Raw genomic sequence first — 10,730 nt, 5'->3', positions numbered from 1 at the left:
TTATTTTGCAGATTCTGTTTACACACCAAATCAAGTCAAATAAATTACTTAAATATATAAATGTTGGTGGTTCACCTGTAAAGTGAGAGAGTTGAATGTACTTTTCTAGTTTTGACCTTCTGTCCTTCTAGGAAAGAGAAAAGAGAACATCAAAGCACATATATTGAATTTATTGGCCTTCGACTATGCCCAAGTACCTCCCTGGACACCGGATTACTGCATTAGAAGCGAGAGTCAGGATACCTGATTCCATCTGATAGATGTGTATCTTCGTAAAAATCATCTACCCAGCTGAGCCTAAAATGTGTCCTGTATAAACCGGAAGGTATAATAGCCATTGTCCCATAGAATTTATTGTAAAGATTAAAAAAAAAAAAAAACCACCTTTGATAACGTAAGTGAAATCATTTTGTAAGGAGTGTATTATACAGATAAGAATAATTACTATGGATTGAATTCAAGACTACCTTCACTTTATTCAAGAAACTGCACTATTCGTAACCCAGGATTTCTCTTTCTTAAATTTTATGAATTCTCCATATCCTTGGTTGCATATTCCAGGTGTCTTGCAGTGAGGACTCAACTTAAACCACTGAACCTTAAACTCCCAGTGTTGTTTTGAGTAGGATAGCTCAGTGGACAGAGAAAGCAAGCTAGTGCCTTTAAATATTTTTGCCAACAACGGAAGTACTCGCGCTTTGGCTTCATTGTGCCCTAAAATAGAATGGCGCCCGGGCTGGGAGCCTGCTCCTTGACACCCCGACGCGGCGCACCGCGACCCGGGGACGCGTTAGTAAGTGGCTGCCGTTGTCTGACTTCCGGTGATAAGGGAGCCGAGCTTCCGCGGGAGCGGGCCGGCTGGTGAGGGTGCGGGCTGTGTCCTGTAGGGCGGGAAGAGGCAGTGTGGAGCGGACGTCCGGGCGAAGGACGTTCAGCCTGAGGCGGTCGGGTCTGAGGGCTGGTGCGGGGTGCGTGACAGACGTTGGGGAGTGAAGACGTCTAGCTGGGAGTGGGGACTGAGTCAGCGCTAGGCGCTGAGGTGAAAAGCGCAGTTTGTACCCCTGTGTGAAATGTTTGCCCAGGAGGGGTTCGCGCTGGGGCTGCCTCCGTGTTTGCTTTCATTCACCCTGTTGGTTTGACTGCCGTTCCCGAAGAGGGGGCCTCTTTAAACCTCTTTTTTTTTTTTTTTTCCCACTGTTTAAGGAATTTTGTGTTTGAAGTGCCTGAGCTGATCCCTGCAGGCTCCTGACTGAATTGTAGCTGCCTTTCTTCTTTTCATCCCCCGCCCCTCCCCAGCCCCGCCTTTTTGGACCTCAGTGATTTATCTGCAATAGGACTTGCCTAAACTAATGCCACGATCCTTAATTCTCCCTTACCATTCCCTTATCAGAGGAATCTTTACTTGTTAATTCAACTGTGATTATCAAGATATGGACAAAAGTTCATTTGGTCTGGGCTGGGGAATCTCTCCCAGTGTCCTGGACGAACGGAATTAAAGCAGTTTAAAACTAACCTTATAGTTCAAGGTCTTAGAGAGCACTTTTATGTTGCCGTCCTCTAGTCCAGGTTTTCATCTAGTGCCTCGATAGATGGGCATTCAGGCCTTACTTGAACAGAAGAACTCACTGTGACACAAGGCAGCATGTTCTATTCTTGGACCTATCTTATTGAGAATGAAGTTTTTTGGGGTAGTTTTCATATAATGCTCTTGGTCCAACCTGCATAGAGTATGCACAAAACAGGAAGTTCACACACTAATTCAGGGAACAGTAGTTACTGATTGTCTTCAATAGGGCAGATATTGTCAAGTACTAGGGGTACTCATGGAAAGAATCTTTTCCCTCAAAAAGCACATAGTTTGTGGGGGGCTGGTGGGAAAGAGCCAAGAAGCAATCATAAAAGTGGTACGTACAAAAAAAGAGGTTTGCAAATAGATGCTCTAAGTACATATGAGAAGATAACCTCCACTTTAGGTTAGTGTTGCCATTAAAATGTGATAATTGGAATTGAAGTCAGCTGTTCAGAAATAACATAGTATACACAAAAGTTAGGAATCTCTCTTGTTTTCAATACAAAATTTTTGTTAATATAGTCTAACCTTTTTAAACAACCACACTTTGCTTTTGGATTCTTTTTGTTAAGGGAAATACCTGTTTATAAAAGCAACAATGGCAAGCATTTATTGATCTAATAAATTACTATTTAATGACGGAAGTGCTATTTTTGTTTCATTTTATAGCTGAAGAAATGAAATTCAGGTAAAGTAACTTATGCAAGGTCACAAAGCTTACTTGGGAAACGAATCCAGATGGTTTGACTCCACAGTTTGCTCTCAACATCACGCTATTCTACTTCCCTGATGGTAATAGTAATAGCTAACACTTACTAATCATTTACTATTTAATTCTTACAACAACTCCATAAGGTTAGACAAATTATTATCTTTTATAGTTGAGGAAACCAGAATTTGGATAGGTGAAGTCACTCAGGCAAGATAACACACTGATCAGTAATAGAGTTAGGATTTGAACTCAGGCATTCTGTCTCTCACTTTCCACCTAATGGGAGATTGCATTTGGTGTAATATACAGTGTTCATGATTGAACATGAATAAGTGAAAATATGTTTGAGGAGATATTATTACCTTTAATTAATAAGATGGTGATAAGAACTTGCCTTTATCCTTTCAGGATGGAACAAAAGTGGGACTTGGAAAATGTTGCCCTGTAAGAAGAGAAGAACTACGTTGACAGAGTCCCCACAACATCAGGGCAGCCAGGAGGAAGATGACTTAGACCTTCAGTCAGCTGTTAAGGCAGAATCTGACCAAGTTAAAGACCTGGGGTCAGTGTCCCTGTCCTGGAGTCCAAGTCATGGCAGAGCAGCTGACCTTGACGTGCAGGATGCCGGAATTCAGCTTGGCATGGAGGACCCATCTTTGAGCTCTAGGATGCTCACCGACAACACAAATGTTGCAGTTCTGGAAGCTGTGGATGTGGCCATCTCTCAGGAAATCACCCTACCTTCCTTGGAGTCTTCTCAGCCTGTAAATACACACACTGGTAAAGGAAAACTTCAGGCCACTAGCTCAAGGAGAGGGAAGAAAATTACACTCAGACCTGGGTCAGTTACTCAAGAAGACAGAGGCGATCATCCTATCGCTAAGGAGCCTTTTTCAGAAAAGCCTAGTGAAGAAGTCAAGGAAGAAGGAGGTAAGACATGGAAGATCTTTGGCTTACATTTACCTTGTTAGTACCAGCTAACCAGGTCATTGCACTCCCTGCAGTGCCTTTACAAAATAGCATTTCTGAAAGGGGATGCTGGTTGGGTTTGGAATTGGAGCCTTATCTTTGTAAGGGTCAGCACTGAACATTATGAATGGGTAGAAACTTTCTTCTCCCCTCCATTTCCTTGATCATCTTCCGTATTCTTTCCTTTTTTTTTTTTTAAGGTTTCTCTATTTGTTTGGCTGTGGTGTGTCTTTGTTGCTGCACACGGGCTTTCTCTAGTTGCAGAGAGTGGGGCTATTCTCGTTGTCACGTGCAGGCTTCTCACTGCCGTGGCTTCTCTTACTGTGGAGCACGCGCTCTAGGTGTAGTCAGTAGTTGTAGCACACAGGCTTAGTTGCCACGTGGCTTGAGGGATCTTCCTAGAGAAGGGATCAGGAACCAGTGTCCCTTGCATTGCAAAGTGGATTCTTAACCACTGGACCACCAGGGAGGCCCTCTTTCCTTCCTTTTTATCTTTTCATCATTTCTGTAGGGATGAACTATGTATGGCCTATTGATATTTGGTGGCTGTTTATGAAGTGGGCCTTGAGGAGGGGCAGCAGCTATAAGGGAGAGACGACTGCCTATGGCATTTGGTAAGGCTCTCCAGAGATGCCATAACCCTTAGGCCCTGAAGGATGAATTGTGATTTGATGGAATGGTGGCATGGAGTTTTCTTAGCTGAAGAACAGTCTGAGCAGAGGCAGGAGAGGTAGTGAAAGATGACTTCAGAGTGTTAGAGTGTGTTTAGATTGTGATGGGCTTTGTTTTTTATGCTTGAATGTTTGAACTAGAGTGTGTTTAGATTGTGATGGGCTTTGTTTTTTATGCTTGAATGTTTGAACTTTTCCTGAAGGTTATAGCTCACTAATAAATAAAAGAAGCAGAAGGCATACTTCTGATCTCAGAATGTTTATAATCTAGTTGGGAAGAGAAGACACAAGCACCTAATTCATTTGGTGCAGTTTAAGACAATATGTGATTGAATGGAAGTGAGGTACAGGTAATTAGGATTTTTGAAACTGGATCTTGGTGGATTGATAGAATTTGATGGTTTAGGGTAAAGGAGTGGAAATAGAATAGCATTTTCTACAAACACATAAAAGTGCTGTGTTTGTATGGGAGCGTAACACGGTTTCAAATAGAAAGGATAAATTCAGATTACTATACAGAGTCATCCTGTTATGCCTTTGAGACCTTGTAAAGTATTGATGTAGGATGTTGGTGGTAAGGATAGAGAAGAAAGGGTGTGTCTTAGAGACATTAGAAAGAAAGAATTAATGTTACTCAGAGACTGATAACATTTAATTTATCTGGGTTGGGGGATGGTGAAGCATGCCTTCGTGGGGAGGTATTTGAGGGGTTAAAATGAGTTCAGCTTTAGATATGCGGAATGTGAGGTGACATTGGGGCCATCAAGGAAAAATAGAAAACTGAGATTGAAGTTTGATAAGAGGTAGAACTAAAAAAGTTTTGATTGTGGTTCTTCTCATGGAAAGGAACATGGCAGAAGATGATAGAGAAGGGTAAACTTGAGAAGTATCAATAATAGTGAAAGTCAAGGAGGCAGGAGAGTTTTAAGTGCAGGTACTTTATATAAAACTTAGTGACAAAAAAAAACAACAACTTAGTGACAAAGGAGATACATTGATACCTGAGAAAAATGTTACATTTAAAGGTTGATCTTTGAGAGTAGATTTAGGAGAGATTTTGGGAAAAGGAAATCAAATGATGAAATTAAAGAGGGAAGGAGGAAAGTCCCAGTGATAATTTGTGCAGTGGAGTGAAAATGGAAATAGCTAGTCTTGCAACCGCATGACTTAAATTTTCTCCTTGGCTGTGGTGTGTTTGTGACATGAAGACCAGAAGGAATGCAGAAAATGCAGAATTAGAGTGCTAGAGACGGAATGTGAAACTAAGTGGAGGTTCAAGGGGTTTAATTGTCAGTTACTATCCAAGAATAAATAAATAAAACAAAAAATATCAAATGTAGATAAAATAAACATGTTTGTTTTAGTATTATCAGTAATACTACTACCCCTCATTAATCTGGATAATTGAAAGTTGATTCTCCCACCTTGTAATACTTCTGTTAGCTGTATGTACAAATAATACCACCATCTCAGTGGCTCTGTGGTAAAGAAAATCTGCCTGCCAGTGCAGGAGATGTGGATTCGGACCGTGGGTCAGAAAGATCTCCTGGAGAAGGACATGGCAACCCACTCCAGTATTTTTGCCTGGGAAATTCCATGGACAGAGGAGCCTGGTAGGCTGCAATCCATGGGGTTGCAAAAGAGGTGGACACAGCTTAGTGATTAAGCAAATAATACCAGTCAAAGAAGTACATTTGGATTCCCTTTTACCGCAACCCCGTCCCTCCCCCCCCAAGTAACATTTTTTGGTCAAATAGACATGTCACATAAAAAGCAGGAAGGAAGAAAGAAGAAAGATTGAAAATTCATATATGTGCATTTTGGAAAATATTGAAAAGTTGAAAGAAAAAAATAAAAATCGCTCATAATTTTACTACTCAGAGTGAAAGTGAAAGTTGCTCAGTCATGTCTGACTCTTTGCAACCCCATGGATAGTCCATGGAATTCTCCAGGCTAGAAATACTGGAGTGGGTAGCTCTTTCCTTCTCCAGGGGATCTTCCCAACCCAGGGATCAAACCCAGGTCTCTCGCATTGCAAGCAGATTCTTTCCCAGCTGAACCATCAGGGAAGCCCAAGAATACTGGAGTGGGTAGCCTATCCCTTCTCCAGGGATCTTCCCGACCCAGGAATCAAACTGGTGTCTCCTGCATTAGCAGGTGAATTCTTTACCAACTGAGCTACCAGGGAAGCCCCAGTAATTGCTGTTATAATTTAGTGCCTATTCTTTTTGTTGTTTTGCTTTTGTTTAAGTAACATTTTGGTTTTTTGATTATGATTATGTGGGGAAAAAAGCAGAAAAACATCTAGGTTATTCTGAAGTATCAGCATTGTGTTACAATTGATATACACTGTTAAATTATGTTTCTAGGCTGCAGGTGTTAGTGACTGAACCTTTCTCTGGATTGGTGTTTATTCTCAGAGAATTTTAATTGTTCTTTTAAAATTGGTTTACATACCCTAATTTCTCCTTGAGTCTTTTTTTCTCTTTTCTTTGCCTTCTAAAAATGATTAACTTAGGTAGATTTCAGCTTACAGTCAGTTGGTTTTTACAGTTTTCAGCTAGTTATTTTCATGTTACCAATTCAAAGCTGTTAGGCTAGCAGTAAGCAAATTACTTCTTGGATTGATCCCTTGATCATTATGTAGTGTCCTTCCTTATCTCTTGTAATATTCTTTATTTTAAGGTCTCTCTATGAGAATTATTATGGAATGTCTTTTTCCACCCTCTCTCATTCAGTCTATATGTGTCTCTAGGTCTGAGGAGTGTCTCTTGTAGACAGCATGTATATAGGTCTTGTTCCTGTGTCCACTCAAGAGCCTGTGTCTTTTGGTTGGCACGTTTTATCCATTTTCCTTTAAAGCAATTATTGATATATATGTTCCTATTGACATTTTCTTAATTGTTTTGGATTTGTTTTTGTAGGTCTTTTCCTTCCCTTGTGTTTCCTGTCTATAGTAGTCCCTTTAACATTTGTTGTAAAGCTGGTTTGGCGGTGCTAAATTCTCTTTTAACTTTTACTTGTCTGTAAAGCTTTTGACTTCTCCATCAATATTGAATGAGATCCTTGCCAGGTAGGGTAATCTTGGTTGTAGGTTTTTCACATTCAGTACTTCAAATATAGCCTGCCATTCCCTTCTGGCGTGCAGAGTTTCTGCTGAGAGATCAGCTGTTAATCGTATGGGGTTTCCCTTGTGTGTGTTGTTCAGTTGCTAAATCGTGTCCGACTGTTTGTGACCCCACAGACTGCAGCATGTCAGGCTTCCCTGACCTTCACTATCTCCTGGAGTTTACTCAAACTCATGTCCATTTAGTAGGTGATGCCATCCAACCATTTCATCCTCTGTTTCCCCCTTTTCCTCCTGCCGTCAATCTTTCCCAGCATCGGGGTCTTTTCCAATGTGGCCAAAGTATTGCAGCTTCAGCTTCAGCATATGTTCTTCCAATGAATATTCAGGATTGATTTCCCTCGGGATTGACTAGTTTGATCTCCTTGCTGTCCAAGGGTCTCCAAGAGTCTTAAGCACCACCATTCAAAAGCATCAATTCTTTGGTCTCAGCTTTCTTCATGGTCCAACTTTCACATCCATACATGACTACTGGAAAAACCATAGCTTTAACTATACAGACCTTTGTTGGCAAAGTAATGTCTCTGCTTTTTAATATGCTTTCTAGGTTTGTCATCGCTTTTCTTCCAAGGAGCATCTTTTAATTTCATGGCTGCAGTCACCATCTGCAGTGATTTTGGAGCCCATGAAAATAAAATCTGTCACTATTTCCACATTTTCCCCATCTATTTGCCATGAAGTGATGGAACTGGATGCCATGATCTTTGTTTTTTGAATGTTGAGTTTTAAGCCAGGCTTTTTCACTCTTCTTTCACCCTTACCAAGAGGCTGTTTAGTTCCTCTGCTTTCTGCCATTTCTGGCATTATCTGCATATCTGAGGTTGTTGATCTTTCTCCCAGCAGTCTTGGTTTCAGTTTGTGAGTTATCCAGCTAAGTGTTTCACATGATATACTCTGCCTGTATGTTAAATAAGCAGGGTGACAATATACAGCCTTGATGAACTCCTTCTCCAATTTATTTATTGCTTTTCACTTGCTGCTTTTAATATTTTTCTTTGTTTTTATTTTTTGTTAGTTTGATTAGTATGTGTCTTGGCATGTTTCTCCTTGGGTTTATCATAAATGAGATTCTCTGTGCTTCTTGGACTTGATTGACTATTCTTGACCATGTTAGGAAAGTTTTCAACTATAATCTCTTCAAAAAATTTCTCAGTCCCTTTTTCTCCTCTTCTTCTGGGACCTCTATAATTCGAATGTTGTTGTGTTTAGTATTGTTCCAGAGGTCTCTGAGACTATCCTCAATTTTTTTCATTCTTTTTCCTTTATTCTGCTTTTTAGCAGTTATTTCCACCATTCTATCTTCTAGCTCACTTATCTGTTTTTTACCTTAATTATTTGAGTATTGATTTTTTTCTAGAGAATTTTTAATTTCAGTAATTGTATTATCTGTCCCTGTTTAATTTTTAATTTCTTCTAGGTCCTTGTTAAATGTGTTCATTGATTCTGTCATTTTTTCCATTCTTTTTCAAGGTTTTGGCTCATCTTTACTATCATTACTCTGAATTCTTTTTCAGGTAGTTTGCCTATTTCCTCTTCATTTATTTGGTCTTGTGAGTTTTTACTTTGTTCCTTCATTTGCACAGTATTTCTCTATCTTTTCATTTTTTGGTAAGTTACTGTATTTGAGGTCTCCTTTTCCCAGGGTTTAGTGTTGTGTTCCTTCTTCGTTTTGGTTTCTGCCCTCAGTGGATGAGATTGGTCCAGTGGGTTGTGTAGGCTTCATATTGGGAGGGACTTGTTTGAAGGAAGGAAGGAACTTAAGTTAGTAAGGAGAATAGGTAAGATGAATCAGCTATGTGAAATGATTTGTACACTGGCAGTGAGGGAAAAAAAGAAAGACTAAGTTGTGTAAAAACTGCAGAATAGGGAGTTCCCTGGTGTTCCACTGGTTAGAAATCTTTGCTTTCACTGCTGTGGGCCTGGGTTCAGTTCCTGGTCAGGGAGCTAAGATATTGCAAACCTCATGGCATGATCAAAAAATTAATAAAAAATAGAATCTTCAGAATAAGCGTGCTTTATTGGAATAGATTCTTATAGTGCTGAACATCTTAAATATTCTTTAGAGAGATGAGTTCAAGGTTGGGAAAAAGTGTCTGAAACATTTTCTTTTCCTAGAGGAGGCAAATGATGACAATCCAGAATATAATTTCCTGGAAGAACTTGATGAACCAGATGCAAAGGATTTCTGCACTGACCAGGCAATAAGAATCACCAGTGAGTCTGTGTTTATCATGAGTCGTGCTCTTGACTTTTCCACATCTACTTTTGTTTACTTTGCGGATTTTTGAGTGTGAAGCTTGTAGCCCACTTAGATTAAGACATTTAAGTTTCCTCTATCATTTATTTCTATAATTCTTTAAATTTACATATATATTCAGGAATCCTTTCAGTTACCATTTATACATCCCACAGTCATGTATTGAGTCCAGTATTTGGCAGCGATTGTACCAAAATAAGTAAGACATGGCCTCTGCCTGTAGGATGTCAGCTTAGCAGGGGAATACAGACAGAAACAGCTACAGTACACAGTGATAGGTGCTATAATAGCTTGTGTATAAGGTGCCCTGGTGGCCTTGAAAAGGGTATATAGTGTCCTATGTATACTATCGCTTAGGGAATGATTCACAAAATGAGATGTTTCATCTTAGTTTAGAAGGAGCAATAAAAAATTTTTGGCAAATGGGGCCAGAGAAGGATATTGCAAATAGAAGAATGTTTGCAGACCATGAAATTATGAAGCAACAATACATGTGTTTCGAAAATAGTAAGTTTGATTTAGTTGTCTGAGTGAGTGATGATAGAGAAGTTAAGCAGTGTTCAGGTCTTGGAGAACCTTAGATTTGATTTTTGATCTGTCAAAAAGGAGAGCTCAAAGAAAGCAGGAAATCAGTAGGAACTGACTTGGATTCTAGAAACATCGCTTTGATTTAATGCCAGTTTAATTTATTGATTTGGTGGGTAAAGAGAGCAAGATTGGAGGCATGGGAAACAGATAACTTGGCTTGAGTCATTTTTTAAAAAATTATCCCATTGCTAGTTTGCCAATAATGGATAGCATGTTTCAGGAACTGTTGATTTGTATCCCCTGTCCTGGGATAGTAAACACCACATGGTGCAGGTAAAACATTGGCTGTTGACAAGGTTATGAATTGAAGAAAGCTTTATCAGTATGCCAAAGTGTTTATTATGTACCTAAACAATGCAAGTCTTTGTCCAAAGAGAATTATGTGAGCACAGTCCTTTAGGACTTATGTTTTGTTTTGTTGCTTTAGTTCGTCTTTCATGTCATTTTTGAGATTAGAGTGCCTTTTTTTAATGAAGGTCTTCCATTTATTTTGGTATGTTATGAAAGTTAAGGTTAGAGGAAGAATCAAACAAAAAGTGTAGAAAGAAAAGGCTGGAGGATTCTTGCAATAAAGTAAACCAGAGAAAAGAAAATGTTATTAAGAAAATCATAAGGAAGACAAGTACATTTATAATACTGTATTTATTGATACTGTAAGTTTATGTTGTCTGTTTACAGGATAAATCATCTGTCATTATATTAATATTGTCTTATATGATACAGAACAGTGTAGGCATATGTGTCAACTGGACATGAAAAATGAAAAGATGATGTGATAAAGAAATTTGTATTTATTTACTGGTATAAGGATTCATGCATTGATAATGAAGAAGCAA

General features: G+C 39.3%; 1 protein-coding gene across 1 annotated transcript in view; it reads left to right on the top strand.

Annotated features, from left to right (window-relative positions):
- Positions 1-873: 873 nt before the first annotated feature.
- Positions 874-10,730, top strand: part of LOC110149830 (GON-4-like protein) — a 43,554-nt gene continuing 33,697 nt past the window's right edge. The window contains 4 exon segments of the mRNA XM_070467126.1: positions 874-968; positions 2,240-2,362; positions 2,691-3,212; positions 9,165-9,267. Coding sequence (XP_070323227.1) covers positions 2,717-3,212; positions 9,165-9,267 — 599 coding nt within the window. The 5' untranslated portion in view covers positions 874-968; positions 2,240-2,362; positions 2,691-2,716.

The sequence above is a fragment of the Odocoileus virginianus genome, chromosome 5 (assembly GCF_023699985.2).
Source record: "Odocoileus virginianus isolate 20LAN1187 ecotype Illinois chromosome 5, Ovbor_1.2, whole genome shotgun sequence".
NCBI lineage: Eukaryota > Metazoa > Chordata > Mammalia > Artiodactyla > Cervidae > Odocoileus > Odocoileus virginianus.
This window is presented reverse-complemented; position numbering and strand designations above follow the sequence as displayed.